Consider the following 12,368-nt stretch of genomic DNA (forward strand, 5'->3'; position numbering starts at 1 on the left):
CTCCGCCTCTCCCAACTTGTGGGCCCACCCAAGCCTCTCCCAGTGATTTATTCCATACAAATGGGCTGTCTTGGCTCCTGCTGCGAAATTTCACAAAATCTCTCAAAGGCTCACAAAACCCAAAGAAGCAGCATCTGGCCTTAGTGTGCCCTGTAACTCTTGCTGAGCAGCCCCAAGCTCCACACTAGTGGCAGCCAGCCTCAGTTTCTGACTTGGCCCCTTGAAGCACCTATAACCCCAGCATGGGAGGCAGCCATATGTGAATTGCTTGGTGACTCTTACCAGGTGGCCCTGGAGGTACTCAGTCTGCAGTTGAACTTAGCCTGCAGCTGAACCCCTCCCAAGAGGGGTCCCACAGCACACCTACTACATAAAGCCACTCTACAAAGACTGGGAGACTTAGGAAATCTACCTAATATATAGAAACAGACACAGGAAGGCAGGAAAAATGGGGAGACAAAGAAGCATGTCCCACATGAAAGAAAAGAACAAAGCTCCAGAAAAAAATTCATCAAAATGGAGACAAGCAATGTACCAGATGCAGAGTTCAAAACACTGGTTTTAAAGATGTTCAAGTAACTTAGGGGAAGAGTAGATGAACTCAGTGAAAACTTTAACAAAAAGATAAATGAAGGTAGTTTAAGAAGCCTTTGGGTCAACATCAAGTATAACAACATTTGCATCATAAGGGGTACCAGAAAGAGGAGAGAGAGAGCAAGGAGTTGAAAACCTATTTGAAGAAATAATGACAGAAAACTTCCCTAATCTAGTAAAGGAAATAGACATACAACCCCAGGAAGTTCAGAGTTCCAAAAAAGATGAATCCGAAGAGGCCCATACCAAGACACATCATAATTAAAATGCCAAAGGTTAAATACAAAGAGAGAATCTTAAAAGCTGCAGGAGAAAAGCAATTAGCTAACTACAAGGGAGCTCCCATAATACTGTCAGCTGATTTCTCAACAGAAACTTTACAGGCCAGAGGGATTGGCAGGAAATAGTCAAAGTGCTCAACTGTCACATGTGACTGATGACTACCATGTTAAACAGCACAGTAAGGAACACTTCCATCATTAGAAAGTTCTATTGAATAGGACTGCCTTAAAATCTAAACCATGAAATTAGAGACTTTGCCTGCCATATTCTTGCTGTATCTCCAGTCTAAATAGTACCTGCTATTTAGTAGGCATTAAATAGATATTTTTGGAGTGAATAAGTAAATACTATTGGCAAAGCAGTATAAAAGACATGGCATATAGTTGTGAAGAAAACACCCATGGTCTATGAAAGTTATATACTTATAGAAAAAGGAATTACAAATGCAATAAGTACTACAGATTGAAAAATGCTGGCTGCTAAGGGGAACATATAAGCACAGACCTCAACTCATCTGAGAAATCATAGAAATCATGAAAGTGTTTTACATAAGAAAAATCAAGCCTAGAGAATGGGTCAGACTACTAGTGTAACTGTGCATACTTCATTTCTTTAAGATAGTTTTTGCTCTGATTCAAACAGGCTTTGCCTAGAATAATGGCATTGTGATTCACTTGCTTTTTCTGCGCTTATCCTTCCACCTTTGCATTCCTATACCCTTAATCACTAAGCCTTAGGACATAAGGTTCTGGACAGTGTTAAGTCTTTTAAGAATAAAGCCCCAGGTCTATGGATCATGAGGACAATAAGTTTTCGTTAAAGGAAGGATAATATCTTGGCTTTGGGTGTGTTTCAGCCCCAGACCCATCAAGGTGGAACAGCCCTACTGACCAGGGGACCAGACACGATGATGTCATAGCTGATTCCAAAACCTTATATGATGACTAATTACCCCAGCCCCATCCAGTCAGTAGCGCCCATGACACCAACTCCCTCAGTTTCCATGACTAAGGATTTTTCCCTATATAATCTATCCCATCAAGATACCTAGGGAGCCAGGTTTTTGAGAGTAATAGCTGTCTGTGTCTCTGGGACTTGTAACTCTCTAAAATAAATCTTTACTTTCTTTGGTGCAAAACCTGTACATATCTCATTGACTTAGATGCTCCAGTAACACTTGTAGGCTTCGGGTTGCCCAGCTATCCTTTAACCATGCCACCCTGCAACTGCAAGCAGAGATCAGAAAGCACTCTGAGAAAGCCCCTGCTCTGAAGGAAGGAAAGTGGGTTTCTATAAGTCCAAATTTCCATATACTCTAAAAATATTTATTTTAAATTATAGTAATTTGGGGAAGTTTTAGAACTTTAAAGTTTATATACATGTCCTAAGGGGAAGGGGCTGTTTCATTACCCTTTTACAAAGGAGCTGGACAGTGATTACACCAATTTTCAACTCATAGCAATTGAAAACTCTTTTCAACTTTACACAGGTCAGCTTCCTAAAGTGATTCATTCACAGTCAAAAATGTCTCCCTCACAGACCTACTAATGTGCCAGGTAAGTCCCATCTTTAGAACCACTCCTTTAGATTGCCCTTCTGCTCTAAATTAGGTCATTGGGTGGGACAGGGTGGTACTCAAGCCACAAGTAAACGTGGCATACATCTTGAGCATCAATTTTAATGTTTTTAAAAAATGTGGCTATATTATGGATAGATTATAAAGTTTAAATGAATATTAAGATAAAATATGATAATTCAAAGACATTTTATGCCTGGAACTGGAGTGGGGGAGTCAGCTAAGGCTATTTTCCCTGAACCCCAAGGCTTTGGTAAAATATTTGAGAAACACAGGTTTAAAAAATAATCTTACCATAAAGATTCTTCTGGTTTTTAAAAATACTATCTAGAAAGAATAACATATTAAACCATTACAACAAACCACTACTGGTTATTTATATTGCATTTATAGGAAATTGCTTATTAAGTGAGCTGTCATCTAGAACAGGGATCCACAATCCCTGGGCTGTGGACCAGTTACCAATCTGTGGCCTGTTAGGAACCGGGCCTCACAGCAGGAGGTGAGCGGCAGGTGAGTGAGCAAAGCTTCATCTGTAGTTGCAGCCTTTTCCCAGCACTAGCATCACAGCCTCAGCTCCACCTCAGCTCATCAGGCATTAGATTCTCACAGAAGCACCGGTCCCTGGTGCCCAAAAGGTTGAGGACACTGAACTCTAGAAGAATCTAAAGGAATATGACTTCTGCATAAGTCACTATAATGTGTGATACGGAGGAAGACCTAGGTGATGAAGAAGCATCAAGAGGCTTCTTGGGTTGCAGGAGGCGCAGATTTTTTTTAAATGGGATTCAGAGGCATCTGAAACAGATGTTAACATCATCAGGCCTGAACAGGATCTATCAATTGCTCACAAGGCAGAACCTCTTCCCAACAACCTCGCTTAATAAATGAAAAAATGAGGCCCAAGTGGATAAAGCCATTTTCCTAGGGTCACGCAATAATTCCTTACAACATGGCCTTTATGTGATCCATATTATCAGAAGGGAAGATGGCTTCAGCTTATCTTAACAATAGTGGCCTACACAAATTAAACCACCTAAAAGTCAAAATGTGTAAGGTCCCAGAAAGAGGATGGGAAACCAGCCACAGTTGGAGAGCTATGGAGTGCAACAGGTATGAAGAGCAAAGTAGACAAAGTAAGACAAAGTGGCCAAAGCACAACATAGTAAATAGAAGAGGAAGCTGAGATGACAACAGAGAGATCAGACCTCACCTGGAGTTGGTCAAACTGTCCCCGCATCAAAATCAAACTTAAGCTAATTTTCTAAGTAAGCAATCAGAATGAAGTTTGCTTACTTCAATAAAACTAGATTTCACTTACTGAATTCGAAATAACATTTTTTAAATAATGGTAAGTAGGCAACTCTCAGTAATTCAAATCACTTGCCTAACACTCCAACACTTAATTCCTCATCTTCCCACTCTCCTTTCAAAAGACAGTTAAGAATACTTAACAACAAGAATCCTTTCATATGTTCTCATTAGGTAGGCCTCCTGCAGAGATCCCCTAAACTGTCACTCAGACCAAACTAGACTGCCACTCAGACAAAACTAGAACACAGAGTCGTGTTGAATTTGGAAACAGAAATGCCACTTCATTTCCAAGCCAAACCACAAATCTGAAGTTGTTCAGCTATGACCTTTAGCTAAATAACCAGCAGCAAACGACCCCTTTTGGTCTCATTTTCTCAACTCATCTAGCGCATAATTTATTACTCATAGATGCTGCCTAATCATGTCAGTGGAATTCAGGGGGGATTGTGTCAAAAAATATTATAGCCACATAAAACATAAGTTTTAAAATACAGTAAAAGAAGGCAAGCATAATTTCCTATCTAGATTACTACTTCCCTTGACAATATTTTATACTTTGCTTTGCTCTTGAATCTGTTAACTATAATCAGCACATGACAACAAAAGAACTCAAGGCATGGACCAGGAATCTTGGGTGCTAGTCCCAGATGTATCATTAACTTTGTATGTGACTTGGGAAAATACTTCAGTTACTCTGGGCCTCAAGAACTTAATCACTAAAACAGGAACACCTCCCCACCCTACCTATTTCACAAAAGTATTGATGAAAATTAAATAAAATATTATGTGCAGAAGCATTATGAAAAGTATTAAATGTTAAATAAATACAGGAGAAAGCACAGATTAATGAAGCAGTGGCATATGTGTCATCCTACAAAGAATAAAACATTTGCTTAAAAAAAATGTATATTTGGCTTTGTGTTCTATGATAAGTATCCTCAACTATAAATGTAAGTTAACTGACGTATCAAAAAAATCCCAAAGAACAGTCTTTACTCTAAGACTATCACCAGAGTCCTGGTTATAGACTTGGATGATTGAGCAGAAATTCAGTTATTCACTTAAATATTTGGTAAGCACATATGCGAAGCCAAGACTTGTATTGGTTATTGTGGATACAATAGTAAGACCAGATAGCAGGGTTTTAAGCAGTTACGGGAGCTAAGTGGAGATGCTTTCAAGATGTACAGCTGCAATGGAGACAAGTGCTGGAGAAGGGCTTTTTGTAAAATAGGTAATATGGGAGAAACTTCAGCATGCTTAACTGCTAATGGGAACAAGTTAGTAATGGGACAAATTGAAGACTGAGAAGAGAGAAACAATGACAGGCAGAGATTTCTAAGGGGTAGGAAGGGATGTGAGGTCCTGAGTAAGGTGGAAAATGCTATCTTTTAAAGAGACTTGGCAGATGACAATAAGGGACGCTTAAAACAGCACATGGCAGAATATTTGGTGCAAGCCATATATCAACACATAGGATAGAGTTCACATAAAAGCAGCAATTTAAATTATAGGAAAGAATTGTGGTAGACAGCATAGTGGCCTCCACATCCTAATCCCTAGAGCTTGTGAATATGTTATTCACATGGGGAATTAAGGTTGTTAATCAACTGGCCTTAAAGTAGGGAGCAAATCCTGGTTATCCAGGTGAAGAGAAAGGTAGAAGACTATCAGAGGGATGGAAGGTGAGGAAGCCTCGACAAGCCATCACTGGCTTTGAAGATGGAAGGGAGTCAGAGCTAACTAGTGAGGTCGACCTCTAGAAGCTAGAAAAGGCAAGAAAAGAGGTTTTCCTCTAGAGGCTCCGGAAAGGAACGCAGGCCTGCCGACACCTTGAGCCCCATTTCAGACTTTTGTACTATGGTATAATCAGATAAATTTGCATCATTTTATGCTATCAAAATTTGTGGTAATTTGTTACATTAGCAATAGAAAACTAACACAAGTCTTTTAACAAAGAGAATATGAGAATAATCTCAAAAAATCATAAAAATAAATCTGAATCATAAAAAAATCAGAAAAATAATAGGCAAATTAAGGGTTTTAAGAGTTCACTGTGGTATTCAAGTTAAAGTAATTCTTATACCATTCCTAAGGGTTCCCTCCCAGTGTTACCTGACTCCAGGTAACCCAATTTCAGCAACTACCACAGTTGAGAGTTTTTATCCAACCCCAACCTGATCTGCTCTAGATTCATGGGACGGATACTAACTTAAAACTCTCAAAATGCAGTTTTATAAATATATATATTTACATAAATATATATATCATATGACGTATAGTCTTTTGTAACTAGTGTCTTTCACTTAGCATAATGCTTTTGAGGGTCACTGTGTTGTTAGTCCATTATCAGTCATACACCTTGTATATATCAGTATATATTTTTACTGTTGAAGAGTATCCCTTTTTATGATAAAATTCAGTTATATTTTAGTTCATATGTATTGTTACTTTTATACATGCCTTATTTTCTAAGGATAGTGAACAATATTTTGAGTCCTCTCCTCTACCTTATACAGATAGTGCCTTATCAATAAAAGTATAATACTCAGTTCTGCAATGACGCTTATTTGTCAATGTATTCCAATGTGATTAATATATTAGAAAACAAATGAGCATAATGCAAATTTCTCCTTCATATATACACAACTTCACCACAAGAAACACTGAGGAATGCAGAAAACGGTATCCAGTTAAAGTAAGTCACACAGGAATACACAAAACACACATGTACACTATACCCCAAGTGCCTTCCCGCTACCTCAGTTCACCTCAGGTGTTATGAGCCACACACATTCTCCTATGGTGCTAACAACTTCCAGTCCTATTTCAGATAACCCTCCTTCCATCACTTTACAAAAACTCACTAGCTACAATTTTTACAATGTCCATTTCCACAAGCAAACTTGAGGGTTCAGCACCATATTTATTTAGTATTGATGTATTTCTTAATCACATAAGATGTGTAAAATGTGCTACCATGAAGATTACTGGCACTGGTAGGACTCACCAGAATATTTAGTCCACCACCTCTGACTGCAATGGCAATCATGAGGAAACTCCAAGCTCTGCCTCTCAGTGGCGAAGAGCCCACACTCAAGAAACCACATGGTCTCACATCTAAGTAGGTGCTCAGTCCCAGACCCCAGCATAGACTCAGTGGTAACATAGGCTATGTGGATAAGTGAGACCACAAAGAGTCCTACTTCTCTCCGTTTACTCATGTTTGATTTGAAACATACACATACCACACTACCACCCACATGTATACCCCAACTATTGCCTGGACTCTGCAACCCAGAGTGAATCTCTGGACACTGACCTACCTACATGGTTTTTTGATCTATCCTTCCCTCTAATCTGAGGCAAACTTCTGGGTTCTAAACTGGATTGCATGCCCTAGTAGTATGTTTCTAAAAAATCACCCATTTGCTGGCATAATCTAGATATTCTGAATATGGATAGAATTAGAAATCTTTAGCCCCTGTAGGTTCAAAATCCCTCACCTTTCATGATCTGATTTGCCCTGCTACTTCTCAGGAGCCAGAAATGACCTTAACCCTAAGCCTAAAGGCCAATGAAGTCAAGACTCATAACATTGGAGGTTCATCAAGGTTGTGCTACTCCTATACTTCAAGATTATCATCATCATTCCTCAGTAAAGTGATGCACACCACCAACTATCATTTAATGAACTATCTCCCACTAAGGTGTACCATTTCTGAGCAATTTTATCATTAGCTATAAGCCTCAACTACAGTAGATTATTTATATTCCATCTTCAGAAATCTATTTTCTCCCCAAGAGAGAGGCACAAGTCTGCCTCCCAGTAAGGTCAGACAGTAAACAAGCACAGTGGCAGTGGTGGGGATCTGGAAAGGGAGTGGCCTCATGATGAAAAAAAGAATTTGGGACTAACCCACAGGTCTGGTCATTGCAGGAACTGGCAAGAAATTAGAAAGGGACCATTTAATTTGGGGTGAGCCTTGTAGTAGGTATGATACATCTCTCTTACCAAACATGAATTTAAGGGAAAATAGACACTTACCTGCTTACAGTTTCCTTTGTGTATGCCAGTTTCTAAGAAAAACAAAAATTTTAAAAAATGACTGCATGAGTTAACAACAGTTAATAAGCTATAAATAAAACTTATTGCATAGAGAACACTAATGCCCTAACATTATAGAATCTGTTATTATTTTCTATGGTTAGACAAATAGTTAAAGCAAGGTACTAGTGATGCCAAGTTTGTTTTGGACTGTGAGAACATCCCTACACTCAGTCTGGTTATGTGCCCCAAAATTCCTATGCTTCTCTTTTAATGGGCATAGGTTAACATACTTTACCTGCTAATCATTCCAAACAGTCTACAAGTTAGAGATTGGCAGAGCTTTACATTAACCCTCTATGGACTTAGAATCAGAGTATTTTATGATCTAACACTTACAGTAACTCACATCCTAGAATAATATAAACATGTAGATGAAAATAATGGATAAATATGCTTCTCCAGAATTCAGAAAAAAAGAAAAATTATAGCAATTATTGGATTATTCTTCTGGGGCATTCCAAGGCAAATTGTCCCCAAGTTTCCTCTAAATTAGTGGTTTTATTTTGAGACCAATATGTTAAAAAGAACACTAACTTGGAGTTAGAAGACCTAGTTTCAAGTCCCATTTTCTCTCACTTAGCTATAGAGGCAAACCCCCAAATCTCCATGTTAGACCTTAATTTCCTCATCTGTAAAACGAAGAGACTATTCTAACTCTCATGATACTTATAACTCACAGCTCTTCTTACTCTATAGACTGTTCTAGATAACCTCATGGCCTTAATTACCACAAGGATGATGATTCCCAAAGCTCTATTTACAACCCAGACCATTCCTTGTCTTCATACCTAAGTATCAAGGAATTCACATTTCACAGATGGCTCAAATCAACACATTCAAAAGTGAACTTATTCTCCCTGCACCACCATCTACAAAGCTGCTTCTCTGCCTGAGTTCTAAGTCTTAGTCATCCAAGCTAGAAACTGGGAGGTTTCCTGGGCCATTCCTTCATCCTATACCACTCCCATGGTATTAGTCAATCCATGACTAATCCAAACATGATTAGTGTTTCCCACTTACGTCTCTTACACTCCCTTCCCCTACCTCTTGGTCTAGTTATGATCCTCATCCCCTCGTGCCTGCAGTACTGAAGCAGCATCCAACCTGGTCTCTCTGCTCAAGTCTTGTCCCCTCTAATTCACCTTATGATTTATGGAAACCTAGTGACCTTTTTTTTCCCCCAGCTTTTTGGAAATAAAACAGATAATTAGTTGTTCATATTTACATTGTACAATTCAATATGTTTTTTTAATTATAGTTGGCACACAATATTAGTTTCTGTTGTACAGCATACAGATTAGATATCAAGTGATCACCACACTAAATCTAGTACTCCTCTTCCCCTTACATATTTATTACAACATTGTTGACTATTTTCCTTATGCTATACCTTATATCTCCATGACTATTTTGTAACTAAACATTTGTATTTCTTAATCCCTTTGCCCTTTTTCACTGTCCTCCACAATCTCCCCCATCAAGTAGCCCTCAAAATATTCTCTGTATCTATGAGTTTGTTTTCATTTTTGTTGTTGTTATTTTGTTCTTTAGATTCCATATGTACGTGAAATCATGTGGCATTTGTCTTTCTCTAACTGACTTCATTCAGCGCAATACCCTCCAGGTCCATCAAGGCAATATCTTTTTCCATCGCTTCCTTTTAGTCTGTGTGTATCTTTTAAACTGAAGTGAGTCTCTTGTAGGCAGCATACATTCTTATCCATTCAGCCACTCTATCTTTTGGTTAGAGTACTTAATTGTTTTCCATTTGAGGTACTTGTGGATAGGAATGTAGTTATTACCATTTCGTTTCATGTTTTTTCTTCTTAAAGAAGTCCCTCCAACAATTCCTGTAATACTGGCTTAATATTAATGAATTTCTTTAGCTTATTTTTATCTGGGGAGCTCTTTACCCATCTTTGACTTTAAATGATAGGTTTGCTGGAAAGAATATTCCTGGTTGTAGATCCTGGGTTTTCATCACTTTGAATATTTTGTGTCAAGTCCTTCTGTCCTGCAAAGTTTCCTTTGAGAAATCAGCGGCCAGTCTCATGGGTGCTCCCTTGTAGGTAACTAACTGCTTTTCTCCTGCTGCTTTTAATGTTCTCTTTGTATTTAACCTTTAGCATTTTAATTATGATGTGTCTTGTATGGGCATCTTTGGATTTCCTCTTTCTTGGGACTCTCTGAGCTTCCTGGGTTGTATATCTATTTCCTTCACCAGGTCAGGGAAGTTTTCCATCATTGTTTCTTCAAATAGCTTTCCAACCTCTTGTTCTCCCTCTTCTTTTTCAGGTACCCCTATGACATGGATATTTTTACATTTAATTATGTCCCATAGGCTTTTAAATTATTGTTATAGTCTTGGCTTCCTTTTTCTTGCCATTCTGATTGAGTGTCCTTGGCTTCCTCATTCTCTATATCAGTGGTTTGATCCTCTTCTTCATCCACTCTGTTGATTCCCTCTAATACACTCTTCATCTCAAATAATGTATTCTTCGTTTCTGACTGGTTCCCTTTTATAATTTCCATTTCCATTTTTTATGTTTTTATCTCTTTGTTAAAGTTCTCAGTGAGTTCAACTACTCTTCCCTTAATTTCTTTCAGCATCTTTATAAACAGTGTTTTGAACTCTGCATCTGTTAGATCGCTTGACTCCATTATTCTTGGACCTCTATTCTGTTCTCCCACATGGTTTCTGCCTCTTTGTCTTCTCATTTTTGCTGCCTTTCTGTGTCTGCTTCTATGTACTAAGCAAAACTCCTAAGTCTCCCGGTCTTATTAGCATGGTTTTGTGTAGTAGGTGTCCAGTGGCACAGTCCTCAGAGGGGTTTGTTCAGCTGCAGGCCAAGTTTAGCCCAAGCCTGTGCCCTTCTGGGGCTACCTGTTAAGATTCAGCAAGCAATCCACAGATGCTGTGCTTATAGTTGCCTCAAGAAGCCATACCAGAAATCAAGGTTAGCTGCCACCAGTGTGGGTCTTGGAGCTGCTCGGCAAGTTGTACACAACTCACCAAAGACACAACTGAACGTGGCTTGGGTGTGGCCGCAAGTTGGGAGAGGCAGAGTTTCAGGGAATCCCCTGGGCAGAGCGACCTCTGTTATCCAGTTCCATGACATCTCAGTTATGGTGGCATTGTGTCTGCACACTGGGTGGGGGTTGGGCTCAACATAGGAACAATGGATACTCCTGGCACTTCTACCAGGAGAAAGCATCTCCTCTGGCTCTCGCTCCAACAACTCAGCATTCCCCCTTTAAGTCTCTGGTGCCCACCCCATCCCCACCCCCCCAAGCAGCTGGCTGATGCTGGTGCTCAGAGTGAGCAAGTCCATCACTGTGAAAGTCCAGTTGCAGACATGACCCCTTTAAGAGGTGTCTGCAGCTGCCACAGCCTCTGTCCCATTCAGCCGCTGGGAACTAGGCAACCTCGAGTCTTCACCCCCTTCTACCTTCCACCACTGCAGCATGATTTCTTATTTTTCTCTCTAGTTGTAGAACTTCTGTTCATCCAGACTCCATGAGACTCTGCTTGCTGTTTGCTCCATCACAACTTTCATTTGGCCACAAGAGCAGATGAACAAAGCCACTATCATCTATGTCGTTCTGCCCAGTCTCGAAACCTAGTGACCTTTTTAAAATGAAAAACTATCAAATTAGCCCCTGTGACTCACCTACCTACAATCTTTCAATGGTTTCCTATTATGTAGAGTTATTAAAGACAAACTTGTTAAGTTTTCCACTTTTCCAGTCTGGTATCCTGTCACTGCTGGTATACTGGCCCAAGTCATTCCCTACGAACACTTGGTTTATGTTGTCCCCTCTGCCTAGAATGTCCATTCCAAACTACTCCTCATTTAGCTAATTTGTACTTGTTATTTAAGACCCAATCCAGGTAACAAATTACCCCCTTTGTATGCATATTCTACTAAGTATTTATTGAAAGTATATTTCCTATGCCTTTATATCTAAACTTATGAAAATTTCCACTTAGGAGACATTTTCCAATGTAACATCACAAGATGCTATTGTTTTGGTAATACTAACTCTACATCATATTATTTTCGGCTCTATCAGTTGATCCTATGCCATGAACACAACTGATATGGACAACACTGATAAATATAAATGCGTGTATGTGTTTCTTTTTTCATCAAACAGCTATTCCATATTAGCCACTGCAATATGTAAAACTGGTAATGATTGAGAAAAGAGGTCCAATGGTATAGGAAAAAGAACATGGCTTTTGGAATACTGAACTAATTCTGGAGTTAAGCTCCAATCCATCTGTTTTTGTGATCTAGGATAAGAATGTAATAACTCTAATGCTTAATGTACTTACCTATAAAATGGGGACATTACTACCTCCTTGTAGAGTTACTGTTTATTAGATGTGTGTAATGTTTTTAATACATGGCCTGGTATAGGGCTTGAATAAATGGTAGCTATTCTCATAATCATTAATACTGACCAGTTAAAAAAATGCAACAGAGG

General features: G+C 39.0%; 1 protein-coding gene across 1 annotated transcript in view; it reads right to left on the bottom strand.

Moving 5' to 3' along the window:
* IMPG2 (interphotoreceptor matrix proteoglycan 2) overlaps positions 1–12,368 on the bottom strand; it is a 73,092-nt gene that overhangs the window by 40,484 nt on the left and 20,240 nt on the right. The window contains exon 4 of the mRNA XM_039856834.1: positions 7,815–7,846. Coding sequence (XP_039712768.1) covers positions 7,815–7,846 — 32 coding nt within the window. The remainder of the gene's footprint in view (positions 1–7,814; positions 7,847–12,368) is intronic.

This window comes from Pteropus medius, unplaced genomic scaffold (assembly GCF_902729225.1).
Source record: "Pteropus medius unplaced genomic scaffold, Ma_sr-lr_union100, whole genome shotgun sequence".
NCBI classification, from domain to species: Eukaryota; Metazoa; Chordata; class Mammalia; order Chiroptera; family Pteropodidae; genus Pteropus; species Pteropus medius.